The sequence below is a fragment of the Corythoichthys intestinalis genome, chromosome 6, assembly GCF_030265065.1.
Source record: "Corythoichthys intestinalis isolate RoL2023-P3 chromosome 6, ASM3026506v1, whole genome shotgun sequence".
Lineage (NCBI taxonomy): Eukaryota > Metazoa > Chordata > Actinopteri > Syngnathiformes > Syngnathidae > Corythoichthys > Corythoichthys intestinalis.
The window spans coordinates 17,501,639-17,523,645 of record NC_080400.1 but is presented as its reverse complement, the minus strand read 5'-3'; the positions used below and the strand labels follow the sequence as shown (position 1 = coordinate 17,523,645).

General features: G+C 39.9%; 2 protein-coding genes across 11 annotated transcripts in view; one reads left to right on the top strand and one right to left on the bottom strand.

Annotated features, from left to right (window-relative positions):
- LOC130917533 (unconventional myosin-VIIa-like) overlaps nt 1-13,294 on the top strand; it is a 62,396-nt gene extending 49,102 nt beyond the window's left edge. For all 9 annotated transcript variants that reach the window (XM_057839042.1, XM_057839040.1, XM_057839041.1 and 6 more), the window contains 4 exons: nt 4,724-4,840; nt 4,924-5,007; nt 5,084-5,203; nt 9,462-13,294. In XM_057839042.1, the coding sequence (XP_057695025.1) occupies nt 4,724-4,840; nt 4,924-5,007; nt 5,084-5,203; nt 9,462-9,554 (414 nt within the window). In that variant the 3' untranslated portion in view covers nt 9,555-13,294. The remainder of the gene's footprint in view (nt 1-4,723; nt 4,841-4,923; nt 5,008-5,083; nt 5,204-9,461) is intronic.
- Nucleotides 13,295-13,420: 126 nt separating this feature from the next.
- LOC130917913 (glycerophosphodiester phosphodiesterase domain-containing protein 5-like) overlaps nt 13,421-22,007 on the bottom strand; it is a 40,189-nt gene continuing 31,602 nt past the window's right edge. Inside the window, exons 12-17 of one of the 2 annotated variants that reach the window (XM_057839693.1) lie at nt 21,697-21,854; nt 21,477-21,624; nt 17,391-17,473; nt 17,172-17,251; nt 16,993-17,094; nt 13,421-16,925 (exon numbers count right to left, since the gene is read on the bottom strand). In XM_057839693.1, the coding sequence (XP_057695676.1) occupies nt 17,003-17,094; nt 17,172-17,251; nt 17,391-17,473; nt 21,477-21,624; nt 21,697-21,854 (561 nt within the window). In that variant the 3' untranslated portion in view covers nt 13,421-16,925; nt 16,993-17,002. The remainder of the gene's footprint in view (nt 16,926-16,992; nt 17,095-17,171; nt 17,252-17,390; nt 17,474-21,476; nt 21,625-21,696; nt 21,855-22,007) is intronic. The other variant, XM_057839692.1, reaches the window with a different exon arrangement.

The following is a 22,007-nucleotide window of genomic DNA, read 5'->3' as shown; positions in this document are numbered from 1 at the left end:
CTACTGTGTGCTGCAATTGATGGTGTTCTCAAGAAAACATTAAAAGTGAAAGTGAAACTCTCAAGCTCACCGCTCTCTGTCTCTGGCACGTCAGCCCCGCGGTGCGTTCAGGTAGCACATAAAACGTCCGCCACATTATAACCCGATTCATTACATTAATACAGGAATTATTTTTATTATTTTTATTATATTATTCCGATTTTTATTTATAATTTATTTGTTTTGCTATGTGTAATTGCAATTTGTAATAGTACCAGCAGTATTTATTAGGGATTTAATGTAGGTTTTTGAGCTGTGGAACGAATTAATGGAATTATAATGTATTGCTATTGGAAAATCCTGCTCGACATACGACCATTTCGACTTACAAACAAGGTCCTGGAACGGATTAACTTCGTATGTAGAGGTACCACTGTATTTGGTCAATACCAAAAGTTCATCTCAATATTTTGTTCTGTACCCTTTGTTGGCAATAACAGAGGCCAAACGTTTTTTTGTAACTCTTCACAAGCTTTTCACACACCGTTGCTGGTATTTTGGCCCATTCCTCCATGCAGATCTCCTCTAGAGCAGTGATGATTTGGGGCTGTCGTTGGGCAACACGGACTTTCAATTCCCTCCACAGATTTTCTATGTTGCAGGGACGCGGGCAGGCAGGCAGGTTGTGTGGACCCAATTGCAGGGAAACAAAAGCGGCAAGGCAGGTGAACTCAAAAAACGTTTAATGATATCTAACAAAAACAAAGTACAACTGAAAGCACTGAGGATCAAAAGGGCAAGATTCAAACAAAACTTACTTAAATCGGAGGGACTGGTACACGAGGGTTTGGACCGGACTTGAAATTGACATAGACATAGACATAGACAATGACGCAACAAGGAGTGAACAGAAAATGGGAGCTTATATACACACACGCAAACAAGGGTTAACGAGACAACAAGGAACAGGTGAGCACAGGAGGATAGTCTAGGAGAAGGCACATCAGGTGAAATCAATGGGCAATCACAGGGACAAGTTACACTAGGAGAAAACAAATACAAAACCTAACACTATGGGGTTGAGATCTGGAGACTGGCCAGGCCACTCCAGGACCTTGAAATGCTTCTTACAAGCCACTCCTTTGTTGCCCTGGCTGTGTGTTTGGGATCATTGTCATGCTGAAAGACCCAGCCACGTCTCATCTTCAATGCCCTTGCTGATGGAAGGAGATTTTCACTCAAAATCTCTCGATACATGGCCCCATTCATTCTTTCCTTTACAAAGATCAGTCGTCATGATCCCTTTGCAGAAAAACGGCCCCAAAGCATGATGTTTCCACCCCCGTGCTTCACAGTGGGTATGGTGTTCTTCAGATGCAATTCATTTCTCCTCCAAACACGAGAACCTGTGTTTCTACCAAAAAGTTCTATTTTGGTTTCATCTGACCATAACACATTCTCCCAGTCCTCTTCTGGATCTTCCGAATGCTCTCTAGCGAACCACAGACTGGGCTGGACGTGTACTGGCTTCAGCAGGGGGACACGTCTGGCAGTGCAGGATTTGAGTCCCTGGTGGCGCATTGTGTTACCGATAGTAGCCTTTGTTACTGTGGTCCTAGCTCTCTGTAGGTCATTCACTAGGTCCCCCCGTGTGGTTCTGGGATTTTGACTCCCCGTTCTTGTTATCATTTTGACGCCACGGGGTGAGATCTTGCATGGAGCCCCAGATTGAGGGAGATTATCAGTGGTCTTGTATGTCTTCCATTTTCTAATAATTGCTCTCACAGTTGATTTCTTTACACCAAACGTTTTACCTATTGCAGATTCAGTCTTCCCAGCCCATGTTGACAATTACAGGCCTCTCTAATATTTTCAAGTGGGAGAACTTGCACAATTAGTGGTTGACTAAATACTTATTTTCCCCACTGTAAATCAATATCATTTTATACAAAACTCCAAAAATGGGCCGGACAAAAGCATTGGCACCCTCAGCCTAGTACTTTGTAGCACAACCTTCAGACAAAATAACTGCGAACAACCGCTTCCAATATCCATTAATGAGTTTCTTACAATGCTCTGCTGGAATGTTAGACCATTATTCTTTGGCCAACTGCTCCAGGTGTCTGAGATTTGAAGGGTGCCTTCTCCAAACTGCCATTTTCAGATTTCTCCACAGGTGTTCCATAGGATTCAGGTCTGGACTCATTGCTGGCCACTTTAGAAGTCTCCAGTGCTTTCTCTCAAACCATTTTCTAGTGCCTTTTGAAGTGTGTGTTTGGGTCATTGTCCTGCTGGAAGAACCATGACCTCTGAGGGAGACCCAGCTTTCTCACACCGGGCCTTACATTATGCTGCAAGTTTTTTGGTAGTCTTCAGACTTCATAATGCCATGCACACGGACAAATAGTCCAGTGCCAGAGGAAGCAAAGCAACCCTAAAACATCAGGGAACCTCTGCAATGTTTGACTTTTTTTTTTTTTCCTGTAAACTCTATGTTGATGCCTTTTCCCAAAAAGCTTTACTTTTGTCTCATCTGACCAGAGAACATTCTTTCAAAACTAATGGGTTTTCTCAAATAACCTCAGGTTAATTGTCTCTGAGTCAGAAGTGGGTTGCTCCTAGGTATCCTACCAGAGAGTACCTTTTCATTCAGACGCCAATGGATAGTACGGGTTGACACTGTTGTGTCCTCGGACTGCAGGACAGCTTCAACTTGTTTGGATGTTAGTCAAGGTTCTTTATCCACCATCCGCACAATCTTTCGTTGAGATCTGTCATCAATTTTCTTTTCTGTCCACATCTAGGGAGGTTAGCCACAGTGCCATGGGCTTTACACTTATTGATGACACTGCGCACGGTAGACACAGGAACATTCAGGTCTTTGGAGATGGATTTGTCGCCTTGACATTGCCCATGCTTACTCACAATTTTGCTTCTCAAGTACTCAGACAGTTCTTTGGTCTTCTTTTTCTCCATGCTCAATGTGGTACACACAAGGACACAGGACAGAGGTTGAGTCAGATTTAATCCATTTTACCTGGCTGCAAGTGTGATTTAGTAACGCATTAGTTAGTAACGCATTACTGTAATCTGATTACTTTCTTTCAGTAACGAGTAATCAAACGCGTTCATTTTTCTACACCAGTAATCTGATTAAAGTTTGTTTCCTTTGTGTTTCTGCGTTACTATTTTTTCATTGCCTCATAATGTATGTAGAATGAAGACTATATTAGTCATGTACGAAGAGCATTTTGAATAGAAAATGCTAAAATAAAAGGTTCCCAGTACGTGTTTCCATGACAACCTCTCAGCTACTTCCTGGTTTGGTCTCGCATCACATGTGTTGTGGGACTGAGAAAGGCATGGGCCAGGCGGGTGGACATTCGAGCCGAGTGTTGTTACGTTGTGAGAGAATGTTGATCTGTAGATATCCATGAAAGAAGGGTGAGTGTTTTTCCTTCATTCTGGAGGGTATCAGCAAAAGGTTGGACCCCCGACGTGTAAGTCAGTTACATGTGATGACATTTTTCTGTTGTCATTCTTGTGTTGAGGCAGCAAAGGGAGAAAAATGGGTAAAAAGTAACTGATAGATTACTTTTAAAGTAACTTAGTTACTTTGATAATGAAGTAATTTATAAAGTAACTACATTACTTTTTTTGAGGCATAATCAGTAATTAAATTACTTTTTCAAGTAATCTGTGACACTGGTTATTGCCACCAGCTGTTATGTGCCACAGGTGAGTAACAGGTGCTGTTAATTACACAAATTAGAGAAGCATCACATGATTTTTCAAAGGGTGCCAATACTTTTGTGAGTTTTATGTAAAATAATAATGATTTATTTTATTCCCATTGTTTGTGTTTTTTCATTGCAAGCAAACTCAATGAAGATTAGTACCAAAGCAATTTGTAATTGCAATCATTTTCTGGGAGAAATTGAGCATTATGTGACAGAATTGCAGGTGTGCCAATACTTTTTGGCCAGCACTGTATATGTATTGCCACTGTTCACTCAAATCTTTTGACAATTAAGCCCCAACATCAGTTTGACTTAGAAACATAAAAATTTGTTGACATGTCACTTGTCCATCATGAGTAGACACACAAAAATGCTTGGGCTAAAAAAAAAAAAAAAAATGTCAGGAATACGCAGGCAGGCAGGTGGACCCAAATGCAAGGTAAAGGGAAGCGAGGCAGATGAATGGTGCAAAAATGATTTAGTTAAATCCAACAAAAAACAAAGTACAAAACAAAGGCTGAGGAGATCCCAAGAAAGCACAGAGGCAAACAAAATTGTCACTAAAAAAAGACTGGTTTTCAAAAAAACTTACTTGGAACACGAGGGCTTGGATAGACATAGACTTCGAGACTGACATAGAAATTGACGATGACTCAACAAGGAGTGAAAAGAAAATGGGAGCTTATATACACACACACACGCAGACAAGGGGTAACGAGACAACGAGGAACAGGTGAGCACTGGAGGATGCAGATTGGCGGATACACTAGGGGCCGGTGCAACAGGTGAAATCAATGGGCAATCACAAGGACAAGTCACGCAATTGGGAAAACAAACACAAAACCTAACAAAAAAAAACCACCAACAACAACAACAACAAAGGAAGCTAGCCAGTTTGGTTCAAAGAGGCTATTTTAGAACCAATTTTTTTTTTTTTTGCATTCAAAGCGTGCTTCAAAATAGTAATGCAGATTAAAGTTGTTCGGAAACCGTGTGTGTCACAGTCCGTGGTGGCGTTCTTCAACAAGCAAGCCGGTAAATCCAGAGAAGAAGCCAAGCTGATATTTCTCAAAATCATCTACAAATGGCCGACATTTGGCTCCGCCTTCTTTGAAGTCAAGGTATACACTGAAGCACCTGCTAATGCTCTTTCCTTTTGAAGCTAATTGCTGCCCAGTTTGAACATGTTATTTTTTTTCCTCAGCAAACCACAGAGCCCAACTATCCAGAGATCCTGTTAATTGCCATCAACAAACACGGAGTCAGTCTTATTGACCCCAAAATAAAGGTTTGGTTTTGTGTACATACAAACAAAAAATAAACACTGGGGCTGACTGTTGGTGTCATTTTTGTGTGTTGAGCAGGATGTTCTGATTACCCATCCCTTTACCAAGATCTCAAATTGGAGCAGTGGGAACACATATTTCCACATCACCATCGGAAACCTTGTCAGGGGAAGTAAACTCCTCTGTGAGACCTCCCTGGTGGGTCACCAAATTTTCATAACACGCAACTCTCAAGAAATGTGGTCAGTCAGACTATTTATTTGATTTATGGATACAAACAATGCCTAGCAACAAGCAGAAAACAGGAAAAAAAAAAATTCAACTTGCAATATCTGATCTTCTAGGCACAATTGTTTTTGTTTAATTGCTCATTAATAACTTCTGCCCTTGCAACAGGGAGAAACTAATTTCAATTTAAGAATTTTTTTACCGTGATCATAGGGACAATTTCTTTCTAGCGATAGTCACACAGACTTGGGGGAAAGATAACTCGATTCATTCTTAAATTTTCACTTCCTTTCTGAAACAGGCACCTCGCTTGTTTCTGGCTCCATTGGTTAAACTTGAGTTGTCCGAGAACAACTTACTTGATTCAATGCAATGTTATATGCAGTGAGTTCATAATTCATCATTTTTCAATCATTTAGTGTTCCTTTAATTTTTGAACCATGAATGCAAATGTTCTGCTCAGTAGGCATGTGCCGGTACAGTGGTATGAAAAAGTATCTGAACCTTTTGGAAATTCTCACATTTCGGCATAAAATCACCATCAAATGTGATCTGATATTTGTCAAAATTACACAGATGAAAAACCAGTGTCTGCTTTAACTTAAACCACCCAAACATTTATAGGTTTTCACATTTTAATAAGGATCGTATGCAAACTATGACAGAAGGGGGGGAAATAAGTGAACCATCACATTTAATATTTTGTGGCTCCCCCTTTGGTAGCACTAACTTCAACCAGACGCTTCCTGTAGCTGCAGATCAATCTGGCACAGCAATCAGGACTAATATTGGCCCATTCTTCTCTACAAAATTGCTGTAGTTCAGTCAGATTCCCGGAATGTCTGGCATGAATCGCTGTCTTTAAGTCATGCCAAGTCATGGGTTTCAAGTCTGGACTTGTACTTGGCCATTTCAGAACGGGTATTTTGTTCTTCTGAAACTATTCTGAAGTTGACTTATTTTTGTGTTCTGGATCATTGTCTTGTTGCAGCATCCATCCTCTTTTTAGCTTCAACTGTCTGACAGACGGCCTCAGGTTTTCCTGCAAAACATCCTGATAAACCTTTGAATTCATTCTTCCATTAATAATTGCAAGTATCCAGGCCCTGAGGCAGCTAAACAGCCCCAAATCATGATGCTCCCTCCACCATGGTTCACAGTGGGAATGAGGTGTTGATGTTGGTGAGCTGTTCAATTTTTCCTCCACACATGACGTTGTGTGTTACTCCCAAACAATGCAACTTTGGTTTCATCAGTCCACAAAATATTTTGCCAAAACGTGGATTGACCAAGTGCCTTTTTGCAGACATTAAATGAGCAACATGTTTTTCAGACGACAGTGGCTTCCTCTTTGGAGTCCTCCCCATAAACACCATTCTTGACCATAGTTTTACATACAATTTATGTGTACAAAGAGATCATTTGGCAGAGGTTTTACTTACTTATTTTTCCCCCTTCTGTCATTGTTTGCATGCTATCCTCATTAAAATATGGAAACCTATAAATGTTTGGGTGGTTGTTGAAGCAGACACTGTATTTACATCTGTGAGATTTTGACAAAGATCAGATCACATATGATGGTGATTTTATGCAGAATTGTAAGAAATTCCAAAAGGTTCAGATACTTTTTCATACCGCTGTATGAGGTTCTGACGGTAGTATAACTTTAAGCTAAAAAAAATCACGGTTTCATGGTATATCAATTACAGCTCTAAAATTTGTTACTTTCAGATGCAGTGGGGCAAATAAGTATTTAGTCAACCACTAATTGTGCAAGTTCTCCCACTTGAAAATATTAGAGAGGCCTGTAATTGTCTCTGGTGTCCTTCGACAGCTCTTTGGTCTTGGCCATAGTGGAGTTTGGAGTGTGACTGACTGAGATTGTGGACAGGTGTCTTTTATACCGATAATCAGTTTAAACAGGTGCCATTAATACAGGTAACTATTGGAGCCTCGTTAGACCTCGTTAGAAGAAGTTAGACCTCTTTGACAGCCAGAAATCTTGCTTGTTTGTAGGTGACCAAATACTTATTTTCCACTGTAATTTGGAAGTAAATTCTTTAAAAATCAAGCAATGTGATTTTCTGGGGTTTTTTTCACATTCTGTCTCTCATGGTTGAGGTTTACCCATGTTGACAATTACAGGCCCTCGCTAATCTTTTCAAGTAGGAGAACTTGCACAATTGTTGGTTGACTAAATACATATTTGCCCCACTGTATCTGGGTAAAAAAAAATTCACTGAACCGGATTTTTATTTTTCAAACTATATTAGAAAATTCGAACATAAGTATAATGTTAAGTTAAAATAAAAATAACAAAATATTATTTCGGTGAGCCTAAACCTACAGCCACAGCTCAACATTATTACCATCAGAACAAAAATCAAATAAAAAAGCAAGTGTGTATGAATCGTATCATGTTTACAGTATAGACACACTTTCTTTTTCAACACAGACCGTTGCCAGAGAGAAAAGCACGTTTTACCACCGCTAGACACACTAAACATGCTTGAGTTAACTCTCGTAGCTGATGGGAAACTTTCATGACAGTGTTCACTAACCTTTAGTTGTGTGTAAATGCGTAATCATATTGGAGGTATTGCCTTCGCGGCAGCCACCCTCCGCCAGCATATTTTAACATGTCTGTTTGCCCTCCCCCTCTAAGCCGCGGCCGTCTGTAAATTTTCTGTAGCCAAAGTATTCCCACACCAGCAATTTCATTTTCTTCGATGGGGGAAAAAGTTCAGGATTTCACCTCCTCCAGCAATCGTGTAGCACAGCTAACAATCGGTGGGGGAGGGTTGAGCCTTGCAGCTGAAAGCGAGGGATTTCTCCATGCATTTTGGGACATAAAAAATAGCTAATACCTTAGGGACAGTATGACGGTTTTGAAACCTTGACATTTTAATACCACAGTATACCTTGAAACCAGCAATCGGCACATGTCTACTGATCACATAATAAATCTCAAGCATGGGCGACATCTATAAGCATAAGCCCTCTGCTAAGCTGTGACCAGCCCTTGTACAAAGGAAGAAGGCTTCCACATTCACTTTGAGGCAACATGCATATCGGCCCAAAACCGACAATGAATTCAGATGTCTATATTATCCAATATCCGTAGACTTCATAATATATTGACGGGACACGGGGCCGATTCATTGGGGGCCTAGCTCAGTCAAAGCTGACCGAGGGGAAACACAAGACAAAGAGCTTTTTACGTCGAAAATTTTTGCGAATAAAGGCTTGAATCGCTGATTTTTTTAATAAATATGAATGTAAAACAGTCTTGATTCTTGGTTAAAAGCAACAACAACAAAAAAACGGGCAGTTAGCATTTATTTTACGTAAATATGTCGAATGTGATGCTAGTCTTTTAGCCATTGTGGCGCCGCCTTATCACAACAAAGAGCTTTTTACAATGAAAATTCTTGTGAATAAATGCTTAAATCTCTGAATTCGTTATAGATATGAACGTAAAACAGTCGCAAATCTTGGTTAAAAGCAAAATAAAAACGGGCAGTTAGCATTTATTTTACGTACTGTAAATATTGCGAAGTAGGACGCCAATGCCGTAGCGCAGGGGTGGGCAAACCGGTCCTCAAGGGCCGTAGTGGGTCCTGGTCTTTGCTCCAACTGATCGAGCAAGGACAGTTTAACCAATGAAGTTTCTGCTGAAACAAGAAGCACCTGCCTGTGATCAACTGATTGTGTCTGCAACACACCAGATAGGTAAAAAGGTTTCCTCTTGATGAGTTGGAACAGAAACCCGCACCCACTGCGGCCCATTGTGGAATAGTTTGCCCACCCTTGCCGTAGTGGCTAATTTTCTCCCACTGATTTTTTTCACATTTCAAAATGCATGCATGGTACGAAAAATAATTACCTTGAATCCTCGAACAAATCACTCCTGAGAAAGTTCTTCCTGTTTGTATACGGTACAGCTTTCGTACTTTTTCCACCTATATCCGGCGGTAGATTGCTGCGTGCGTGTGTTTGAAAATAACTTCTCTTGATGATAGGTGTGGGCAGGCCCCCTACCCGAAGGCGTGGCACAGTGTCAGCGCCCCGTGTCCTGTCAAAATATTACAAAGTCTATGCTAATATCATTTTAAAATGCTTTCATCGGCCAATAATATCGGCTACCCGATAATATCGGAGAGCTCTAGCAAAAACAAATGGCTAATTCGTGCTCTAATTCCAACTCTGTGCTGCGCATTTCTCTCAGGGATACAAGATGGACGACCTGCTGACGTCGTACATCAGCCAGATGCTGACCGCCATGAACAGGCAGCGGTCCGAGCGCGCTCACACCAAGTGAACGTCTTACTGGCAGGAGGCCGCCGAGCTCGCCCGCCTGCTGCGTCCCATTGGCCAACGCTGCACTTGGGGGCGGACCTTCAGCCACCAGCTGTGGTGGATGAGTCGTCGACCTTCTGTCAGCTCGGACCTCTGGAGCCTCCCCGAGGAGAGTTCGATCGGAAGCCAAAGCGACGACGACCCCGGCGAAGGTCCGAGCAACTACGGCATCGCGTGTTATCGTGACGATGAAGACTCAAAGTCCAGTGAGGACGATTACCTTTGAAAAGAACAATAACTGGGCTTTCAGGCACAAATTCTGCTTCGTGACAAGCACGTCATGACCAGGAAATATATTTTTTGTATTTAATTCAAATCCTAAGGCTTATTCTGCCTAGTAACAAAGGGTTAGCATGTCACATGACCAAGACATGCTTTGTTTTTTGGTAAATATTTTTGCACCTTAGTTTTTAAACACTAATGTTAGCATATTTTGTTTGTTCATGTTTAAAATTCTAATGACTCCATTTTATTTACCTCTCGAACAAAAAAATTCAACGTGCCAAACTCTCCATGATTAATTTTTGTGTTTGTCTTTCTGTGTGAAATGTAACTTTAATATAACTTGGCGTGTACAATACCATTGGCTGCCAGTGATGGCGGTACACGTCCAAAATATTTGCACTGGACATGTTTTGCCATTAGTGGCAGCCAACAAGTTACAGTAGGGCTACCACGATTACTTCGATAGTCTGTTAATCGCGTCATCTCATTTCGATTCATTACTAAGAAGCCATTTGCAGCCACAGAGGATGACAGAAATCATAGACTATTTACTGTTTAAAATAAATAAGTAAAATACAAAAATTCATGAAAAATTAAAACATTTTTGGTAGTTTTATTTTCCTTTTTAGATTAAAAAAAAAAAAGTTATTAACATATAAGAAAATTATGGACAGCTATGAAGCTTAAAAAGAGAATTTGGACAATTTTGAGGTCAACAACATCTACAAACGATTAATCGTCCATCAAAATAGCCATTGATTACCGTATTTTTCAGACTATAAGTCAGTTTTTTTCTTTTTTCATTGTTTGTCCGGGAGTGTGACTTACGTGTGAAAATATTAACATGTTATTGCATCATTTCACGTTATTTTCACACTAAACCACAAGAGGGCACTCAAAGGCCTGGGATTCAAAATTGACGGTAACTTAAATAAAAACAACTGAGACGGGCTGAACAAAATGGCACTGAAAAGAAAATCATTCTGCAGATTACAAGCTGCAATTAGTGAAATATGTACTGTATGTAACGTTTGCATACCGTACACTTATTCAGTGTGTTGTTTTCTATATCTACGGTATTTTAAATTGCCTTTCAAGATGACGTGTCTGTTATTGGTGCTGGATTGTATCAAATAAATTTTCCCCTAAAATGCGACTTATACTCCACTGCAACTTATAGTCTGAAAAATGCAATTATAAAAAAAAAAAGAGTTATATGAACGGTAAGTTGTGATTTAGTCTAATAATCGTGACAGCCCAAGTGTAAAGTAGGTCATTTATGAGTTACATTGGTAATTTTATACTAGTTCAATAATTACATTGCAGTGTTTTTCTCCAGTAAACAATGTCAGTCAAATAAACCTCAAACTCAACTTCACATTGCTTGTATTTTTACTAATCAATAGAAAGTGACATTGTGAGAACATTTTAGCTTAACGCATAGACTCCATAATGTATTGACGGGACACAGGGCGCGGGGCCGATAAATAGGGGGCTTGTATTGTTGGCGCGGCAGTCAAAGCTGACCGAGTGGAATCAGAGGCAAAGAGCATTTTTCGTTCTTGGGAATAAATGCTTAAATCCCCAAATTCTTTATAGATATGGACCTAAAACAATCTCGATTCTTGGTTAAAAGCAAAAAAAAAAAAAAAAATGTGCAGTTAGCATTGTTGTTACGTAAATATGTAGAAGTACAAAGCTCGAAGTACAATGTTAGTCTATTAGTGAATGTAGCTAGCGGCTGCCTGATGTTAACAGAGCCTTTCCGGTGAAAGTTCTTGTGAATAAATGCTTAAATCCCGCAATTCTTTATCGATATGGACGTAAAACAGTCTCGATTCTTGGTTGAAAACAAACAACAACAAAAAACGTGCAGTTTGCATTTATACTACATAAATATGTCGGAGTACAGTGCTAGTCTGTTAATGAATGCAGCTAGCTGCCGCCTGATGTAAACAAAGCTTTTCCGGTGAAAATTCTTGTGAATAAATGCTTAAATCTGCAAATTCTTCATAGATATGGACGTAAAACAATCTAGATTATTTGTTGAAAACAAAAACAAAAAAACGTAGAGTTAGCATTTATTTTACGTAAATATGTTGAAGTTAGTGAATGTAGCTAGCGGCCGCCTGATGTTAACAGAGCCTTTCCGGTGAAAGTTCTTGTGAATAAATGCTTAAATCCCCCAATTCTTTATCGATATGGACGGAAAACATTCTCGATTCTTGGTTAAAAACAAAAAAACGTGCAATTAGCATTTATACTACATAAATATGTCAAAGTACAATGCTAGTCTGTTAATGAATGTAGCTAGCTGCCGCCTGACGTAAACAAAGCTTTTCTGGTGAAGATTCTTGTGAATAAATTCATAAATCCGCGAATTCTTTATAGATATGGACGTAAAACAATCTAGAGTATTATTTGAAAGCAAAAAAAAAAAAAAACGTACAGTTAAAATTCTTGTGAATAAATGCATAAATCCCCAAATTCTTTATAGATATGGACGTAAAGTAGTCTCAATTCTTGGTTAAAAGCACGAAAAAAATTTGCAGTGAACTTTTATTTTATGTAAATATTGCGAACTATGGCGACATTTTTTTTTCACGTTTCAAAGTGCATGCGTGGTACAAAAAAATACAATAATTACCTTGAATCCTCGAACAAATCACTCCTGAGACAATCCTTTCTTTTTGTATGCAGTACAGCTTTCGTAATTTTTCAACAAAAAATCCGGCGGTAGATCGCTGCATGCGTGTTTGTGAATAGCTCCTCTTGATGTGGGTGGCCCCCTACTTGCATGCGAGGCGCAGAGTATGACCGATCTGACCCGTCAATTCATTATGAAGTCTATGCTTAACGATCCACTTTTAGACCACAGAAATTAAAGTGCACACAGCCCCCCCCCCCAAAAGCTTATAACTCAATCTTTAAAATGATTTAAACACAATCATTTCCCTATTTTGCGACGTTCAACATGCAGAGTAGCACACATGGAGAAATATATAAAAAAAGAGAAAATCACAAAATATATTCTGAGAAACTCAGTAAAGCAGAAAAGGACTTTGGCTAAACTAATTTGGCACAAAAATCATCAACATCTCCTATGTGACAAATACATTCATTTTGCAGAGCAATAGAATCTAATATCAAGCAACCTTGTAGAGCCTCTTGCCGTACATTCACTCTGTCAGTCCAGCTAGCAGCCGCAATTTAATCACACACTAAAAGAATACATTTTCTTATGCAGCTGCTTGCTGTACACATAACAAAAAAATATTTTCCAAGATGAAGAAAAGTCTACTTTTAAAAAAATATTCAATTGAGAGTCCATCAGGTCCAGTCACTTATTTATAAAAAAAATATTCAATTGTGAGTCCATCAGGTCCAGTAACTTTTTGGAAAATTGTAATTCTGCTTTTCCACGATAAAGTTCACTTAAAATTTCAAGTTTCTCTAACTTACATACTGTATACTATACTGGACTGTCTCAGGAAATTAGAATACACAATATTCTAATTTTTTGAGACAGTCCAGTATATTTACAGTGTACAGTGTATCACAAAAGTGAGTACACCCCTCACATTTCTGCAGATATTTAAGTATATCTTTTCATGGGACACACTGACAAAATGACACTTTGACACAATGAAAAGTAGTCTGTGTGCAGCTTATATAATAGAGTTAATTTATTTTCCCCTCAAAATAACTCAAAATATAGCCATTAATATCTAAACCCCTGGCAAGAAAAGTGAGTACACCCCTTTGAAAAAAATGTACATTCCTGAATGTCCAAATTGAGTACTGCTTGTCATTTTCCCTCCAGAATGCCATGTGACTCGTTACATGAGTGCTGTCAGCATTGCTGCAGAGATTGAAGAGGTGGGGGGGTCAGCCGGTTAGTGCTCAGACCATATACCGCACTCTACATCAAATTGGTGCACATGGCTGTCAGAAGAGGCTTCCTCCTGGGGTGTACTCACTTTTGTTGCCAGGGGTTTAGATATTAACTCATTCACTCCCAGCCATTTTCACCAGAGCAAGGCCCTTGGCTCCCGGCCGTTTTTCTGGATTTTGACTGATTTTGCAAGGCCCACAGAAAATTCCGTTCTATTGCTATATAAACATGGAACCCACCAAAAGAAAGATTAGAGTCTCTTCTTTCAGCAGAAAAAAGTAAGTACAGTGGTACCTTTACATACGAAGTTAATCCGTTCCAGGACCTTGTTTGTAAGTCGAAATGGTCGTATGTCGAGCAGGATTTTCCCATAGGAATACATTATAATTCCATTAATTCGTTCCACAGCCCAAAAACCTTCACTAAATCCTTAAAAAATACTGCTGGTACTATTACAAATGGCAATTACACATAGCAAAACAAATAAATTATAAATCAAAATCGGAATAATTCCTGTATTAATGTAACGAATCGGGTTCTAATGTGGCGGACGTTTTTTGCTGACCCTGAACGCACCGCGGGGCTGACGTGCCAGAGACAGACCGGTGAGCTTGAGTTTCACTTTCACTTTTAATGTTTTCTTGAGAACACCGTCAATTGCGGCAGACAGAAGGTGTTTTTGTTTTGAATAAGTTGTGAAATAAATGATAAAAACGTGGCGAAGTTGGCGATTTCTCTGGAGATGTTACCACAATAAGAATTGTCAGCTTAACTTATAAAGACTGGCGAACGATGGTCGGAGGAGGACCGTGGAGATGTATTGTTGAGCCATTTCACGGATGCCCACCCTACGCTCATATTTTTCTGTCATTTGCATCTTCATTTAGAAGGTAAGTGTCAACTTTTTCCTTGTTTCACCACCTGTACCAACCTTTTCTGAAACCAGTGTTGATTTGTCACACAAGAAAATCCGCCGTGCATTCGTCTGCGGTGCTGCCATTGTCGTCGTATTTCGAGCATGTCGTCGGATGTAGAAACAAATGGCGAGTCAAATTTTACGTCGGATGTCGAAAAGTTCGTGTGTCGAAGCGATCGTATGTAGAGGTACCACTGTATATATCTTTTTCCATTCTTTAGAAATCAGCATTAGGAAATAGCTTAGTTTGAGCAATTTTCCAATTTCTGATGAAAAAACGGAGAAGATGAACTTTTTGTAAACGCATACATTTCAAACATAACTTTGACTTTATCCAAGCTATTTTTTGCATTAGTTACATCCCAAACATCTGAATAATGTTTCCTTTTACAAAATACTATGAACAACCAGACAAATACAGTTGTTGATAGCAAAGTAACAATTTATTCACACATGACTACTGAGAGATGACGGTTTGTCGCCGAGATGACGCCATTGTCGCCATGTCAGCCGTGTAAACTTTTCCCTCATCGTTGTCTGGCCCCCAAGTATTTTTGCGTTTCTGCGGGATTTGTTCGGCGAGCCGCTGCACTGGGGGTCCCACTTGTTTTGCTTGGTCGTCCAGCGCCTGGCCTCCCAGGAGTCCACTCGGTTGTTTTGTTCAGTCGGAGCGCCGCCTGGCATCATGCTGCCAGCGCTCTGACCGTGCTGCTCATTGCTGTTGAATCGGGTTGCCTGGTCTTACAAAATGTGCTACCGCCCTCCAGTGGCCAGTTTTATTGCTTTAAAATGGGTTTGGAGCTTTGTTCTTTGTTTCTCAGATAGAGCGGAAAAACAAAACAACTCTTGTGTTTGATAGAACAATATGTCTATATGCTACCATAGCAGATTCATGGCGCATTAGGCCCCCGAACTATTTTTAATTTGCCCGTTTTACCCTGAAAACCCCCGTTTACAGACGTCGCACAACCGCTTTTGTTTCAACACAGCCATAAAACGAAGGTAATTAAATATATTTATTATTCAAAATGTCTGTTATTTTAGTGTAGATTCATTAATTGATGTCTAATATTTCGTTTAAAAAAAAAAAAAGACTTAAAAAAATTATTCACTCGCATATTTTAAACTTTTAAACAAATTACGTCACAATGAAAAAAATGGCGTCTGTAAAAAAAGTCACGGATATTTACCTGATAACTATCGCTTAATTGTATTTTTTTTTTGTTTCTGTCACATTTTTTCCCCATATGTTCGATGACAAATAATTGATCCAAACATTAAAAAATATTGGAAAACAAAAACGTTTAAAAGGGTATGAAAAAGAACCTCTCGACCTCTCTTTGACGTCTGCGATTTCTGCATCGCGACCCTTGTTATATTACCATGTTTCACCCAAAAAATTCCCCCAAAATTCAGCTGTGGCAATTCACAGCTCTGTCTTGACACTCAGTGATACATGCTACATGGAGTTTTTGGATCGAAACAAGGTCAGTACGCGATAATATCTTGTTGAACTCATGGCGTCTGTAATTCTGCTCTCGCATGCTCTCATCTCCAGATAGGATTTTGCTGTTTAAACTTTTTTTTTTTTTTAAATGCCCTCCTGTTCAAAATTTTTCTTCCCCCAGAAAATTGAGATTTTAAGCTTTCCAATGATGTATCACACGTGCATATCGGACAATTTTGAAAGTTGGCTAGATTGGGGGTCCAGAGCGGAACTTCAAGACACCTGAGTGTTTTCCGCCATATGCTTCTTATAAAAAAAAAATTTTTTTAACGCAAAAGACGTATAAATACATTTTTGGGACAATGAAGCATTTAAAAACAACGTATTTATACGTTTCTGGGAGCAAATGAGTTAATGGCTATATTTTGAGGGAAAATAAATGAACTCTATTATATAAGCTGCACACAGACTACTTCATTGTGTCAAAGTGTCATTTTGTCAGTGTTGTCCCATGAAATTATATACTTAAATATCTGCAGATATGCGAGGGGTGCACTCACTTTTGTGATACACTGTATAAACAGGAAGGATTATTCGCACAAAATTCTAATCTGTTTGACGACTAAAAATTTACATTTTTGTGAAATATATCACCCATCGCTACGGCTGCAACATAAAACATGTAGAAAGTAAAAACAGTCTAAATTTCCAAACCGGGCATATTTCGGCTAACGTTGTTGTCATCACTCCTCGATGATGGTGGGCAAATGAGGGTGCGTGGGTGACGTTGGGGCGCTACGCTGGTCCACAGGTGCGTTGACGCTGGAGATGGACCAGACGTCACCCAGCTCTGAAAAAGTACACGAAGGTTAGAAAATGATGCAAAAAAATGCCTTCATCATGAAAACGGTTCATACATGCGGGGTATCATGAGGGGTGTGATATGTGGAAGACCAATGGAAGGGAGATGAGTGATCCATTGGATGGACTCCAGCGAATGCAGGCCTCGTCGGAGGAGTCTGATTCACAACACATACGTGACTACTACTACTTTAAATTGGCAGACATTTTCTTAGTGGAAGTAGTTCCACCATACCTGTTCGAAACTTGCTGTACGGTCCGTTCTTGTGAGTCCGGCGACTGCCGGACAGGAAGGGGAGACCTCTCTCTCGCCACCTATAGATTTGAGGGATTTTGACTCATTGGCTCCCATAGACGGTGGTAGACGTCCGATCCATTTTGCCAGTCAAGATGGATCGACGTCTATCATGGAATACGAAGCATTTGAAATACAAACACAAACGTGTGTTCTCACCAATGGAAAATGAAAATGGAGATGATGAGGATTGCAGAGACGACGTCAGTCAGAATCCACATTAAGTTGTATTCCTCGGGGGTCTGGGAAAGAAGACAATTTTGATTCAAGAAAGGAAGGTTTATGAGAAACAAACTTGACGTTTTAGGACTTTTTTCTGGGCAATATTTTTGTATCGGCTTGCACTTTTTCCATTTTTTTTCTTATAATTATGTATTTTTTCTTGTGTTGCACCAACATTTTTTGCCTCCCAATTCTGACAACCGGCGGTGAAGTATCGGCTGACACGATACCATTTTTTTTTCTTTTAATAGTACATTATTGCATATTTACTTGAGTGTAAAGTAATTGCTATCATGGCTTGAGGCTCTTTCAGACTTTCAGGCTACGTCTACATATAAATTTAAATAAATTTCTCCAGGGTATTTTGCAGACTATTTTTATGCATGTCCACACTTACATTTAAGGTGCGTTTAAGGCCCCACCGCTTCTGCAAGCTTAGAAAGGAGCATCCTCATATGTTACGTCATTGCCCATATGGTTTACCTCTGAACATAGAACTCATTACTCGCCGGTATCAAATTTCAAAATGACTACACCTTCTAGACTGTTGTTATTTTGTGATCACTGTTTTTTTCATGAACGCAATTGAACGCAATTAGTCAAAGTAATTAATGACTTGTTACTAGCCGCTGACGTTGGATTAGTCTCGATCCTGGTTCTGTTGGACCTGAGTGCAGCCTTTGAGACAATCGATCATTATATCTTATTGCAGAGACTAGAATGCGACATAGGTGTTAGAGGAGCAGCCCCCTGCTGGTTTAAATCATATTTATCTAATAGGTTCCAGTTTGTCAATGTAAACCAGCAATCATCACCGTACTCTAGAGTTAGTTATGGTGTGCCGCAAGAATCGGTCCTCGGGCCCATCTTGTTTACGCTGTATATGCTTCCTCTAGGTAATATCATCACAAAACATGGCATTAACTTTCATTGTTATGCTGACGACACACAACTGTATTTATCAATTAAACCTGAGCAGATCGGGCAAGTGGACAAACTAAGCACCTGCGTCCGAGATATAAATACCTGGATGAGCATGAACTATCTTCTACTTAACCCTGAAAAGACAGAAGTCCTTAATAATAGGCCCGTAAAGTGTGAGAGACTCTTTAGCTGCCCAGAAAGTCACTCTGGACAATGTAAGTGTAGCCTCCAGCACCACAGTTAAAAACCTAGGAGTTTTAGTCGACCCTGACTTAGCGTTTAAAGGTCACATTAAACAAACCTGCAGAACGGCCTTCTTTCACCTGCGCAACATAGCCAAAATTAGAATTATTTTATCTATAAACGATGCAGAAAAATTAATTCACGCGTTCGTTACATCGAGATTAAATTTAAAATCCTCCTTCTTATATCTAAGACCATTAATGGGTTGGGGCCATCTTATCTCACCGATGCTCTGGTTCCATACCGCCCCAACAGAACACTCCGCTCTCAGAATGCAGGTCTACTGGTAGTTTCCAGGGTTTCTAAAAGTACTGTCGGAGCTAGAGCCTTTAGCCACCAAGCCCGTTTTATGGAATCAGCTTCCAGCTAATATTAAAGAGACCGAGACAGTCTGCACATTTAAGATTAGATTAAAAACGTTCCTATTCGACAAAGCTTATGGTCAGGCTAGTTGAAGTCTGAGTAGACTCACAGTTTAGTCTGAGCTGCACTAGAAGCTATAATGCTGGGGGAAGTACAGCCATTGAGTTCTATCTCCTTTTTCTCACTCTACCTACCACTTGTCTTACTTTATTTCTATTTTCCAATGTTAATATCTAGTTGTCTTGTCTCTTCATCACTAGTCACCCGGTGTCCCCTCCCCCCCCCTCCCCTCTGGGGAGGGGCTATTTTTCAGCTGCAGCCTCCTGACTGTCCGGACCCCTGGCTGGATGGACGTCCTCGTTGCTACCCGTTTCATCTGGCTAGATGGACCTCTTCTTGCTCCTTTACTCCACTGCATTTTTACGGACTGCAACTTCGCCTGCTAATTCCCATTAGCAGTCCTGATGCTACCTGTCAATCCGTCCTGGGAGTGGATCTCTCCTGACTGTGGTACTCCCCAAGGTTTCTCATTTTCTCCCAAAGACTCTGGAGTTTTTGGAGTTTTTCCTTGCCGACATGGAGGGTCTAAGGATGGGGGATTCCCAGGACTTGAACTTTATTTATTCATCTTTGTTGCTTCATTTGCTGTTTCTGATTGTGTATCATATTGCCTCTGCAAAACCCTTTGAGACAACCTTGTTGTGATTTAGGGCTATACAAATAAAATTGAATTGAACGCATCACACAGGAGAAAGAGTGAAGGGAGAGCATGCTCGGCATGTACAAGCAGTCGCCGAGTTGTGATTGAAATAAATCTTTAGAAAACAACGATAGCCTGACATCGTTACTTGGGATTTTACAATCGATGATCAGTTGCGCTCTCACCACTTGGAAAATAAGAAATAGAAGCATATGGTGTGGTGCTGCGTATATTTTCTGGAAGCTGCAACCAGGAGTGCTTGTGCATAACAGTGGCGACAGTTTTGACAGGCAGAAATGTCATGGAAAAAAATCACGCGCGTCTTTGACTGGGGGTACCACACAGGTCACTTTTCAGGGTTTAATTTTCCTCTACGCATTTTTATATACTCACGTTCAGCATTGAGTTGGGAGGCACCAGCTGGCTGGTCGGAGACAACGCGGGAGACGAGCTTTGTAAAAAAACGCTCATCTCCGCGTCATCCGCGACCACAAATGGGCACTGAATTGACCCATATTATTGCGACGTAGTTTGAAGGTTTAAGAAAAATGTGTGGAGAAGATGAGCAGGAATGTCGTGATCGTCCCCGTACCATACCTGTCAACCGGAGGCCATTGGAAATCTTACAAATAGTGAAGTATGCCCTTACAAATTGGTGACTAATCTTACAAGGTTTTATACAGCCCGCAATATGAAAAAAAAAAAAAAAAACTCATTTTTTTGTAAAATAATATGAATATATTGGTAATATTGTCACATATAACCTGGTGTAATCAAAGAACAATCAATATTTTTAGCTTCATCATGATTACTAAAATTTAACAGTGACTTTTTTCATAATTGTACAGTATGTAGCACTTTTGGCAATTTCTATCATGTCTTTTGATATCTGCACTTCATGGCACTTCAGCTCGCAATTCAGTTCGACTTGAAGGCAGTTTGTTAGTGTGTCCAATTATAAATTAAAAAGGTCAATTGATAAAATGAAGTTACCGATGCAATCTTTGAGTCAGAAAACATTTCTTTTGCTAATTCTGAGAAGTGATCAGCAATAGTTGCAAGCAAATTGTGTTCGGCAACAAATTGGCAGAATAAAATTAGCCTGGTACACCAGACTCACCGCTGTTCCAGCTATAACTATCCTCACAGTGTTTGGAAAAATACAAGGGAGAAAAGTCTGGCTGTGCCTGGCAAGAATAAAATCTCCGCTGTCGTCACTTTTCATTCTGCAGACTGCATCTTTATGACCAGTGTTGTTAATCTTACTTTTAAAAAATGTTATTGTTATTGAATATGGCTTTCTCGTTATATGATGTAAAATTACATTAAATGACAATATTTTTCTCATATTACGTCAAATTTAATAAATACTTGTAATGTTACAACTTGAGTTGTCCGATAATGACTTTTTAACTGCATTTGTACAACTCAAACCGATACCGATATATACAGTTGAGTACTTAACATATTATGCCTAATTGTATTGTGATGTCCCACTAGATGCTTTAATGATAAATGTAAGAACTTCAAGGCTTTTTTAAAATTAACATTCTGTGAAAAAAAAGAACAATTTCAACTGAAGTTATGGGAAAAAGTGTTAACATTTCACATTTTTTTCACCACTATATTTATTGTTCAACTCAAAATAGTGCAATAGTATTTTCATTCATTCATTCATTTTCCATGCCGCTTTTCCTCACGAGGGTTGCAATAGTATTTGTTTCTAATATTGTGAAGTTTTTGTATCATATATTTTGAATGGCTTTAAAATGTGATGCAAGTGACGTAATCACCATGAGAAAAAGGGGCATGCGGACTTTGGCCAGGACGTGCACGGCGTTGGTGGTGACCGAGTCGGCCCCGGCGCACCATGCCAGCGCGTAGAGCCACGGTTGACTGATCACAAACAGGTTGGTGCTGATATTCGCTGAGGCGTATTTGCTGCGAACATGCACAAAGAGACGTCATACACTTTGGCGACTGGAGATCCGGCACGGACAGTGTTTCAACTACCTGATCTGTTGTTGCGACATGCTGCTGTAGTGCAGATTGAGGGTTGTGATGTGCTCGTCTGTCAGCTCCGTGATGGACAGGCGTTCTCCCGACGTCTGCCGCAGCTCGGCGTCGGTGGCATGAACCACATCCCTGTCTTCAGACGGTAGCCAGAGAACCTGCCATAACAGCAAATTTTTCCAGAAGTGGTTCTCAATCTGTTAGACAAGTATTAACACTGATAACGTTGGCTCTATCTAGTGATACTTCAAAGAGACTGAATTAAATGTTCGGACAACAAGTACAATTCAGTTGTCGTCTCCCGCTTATCC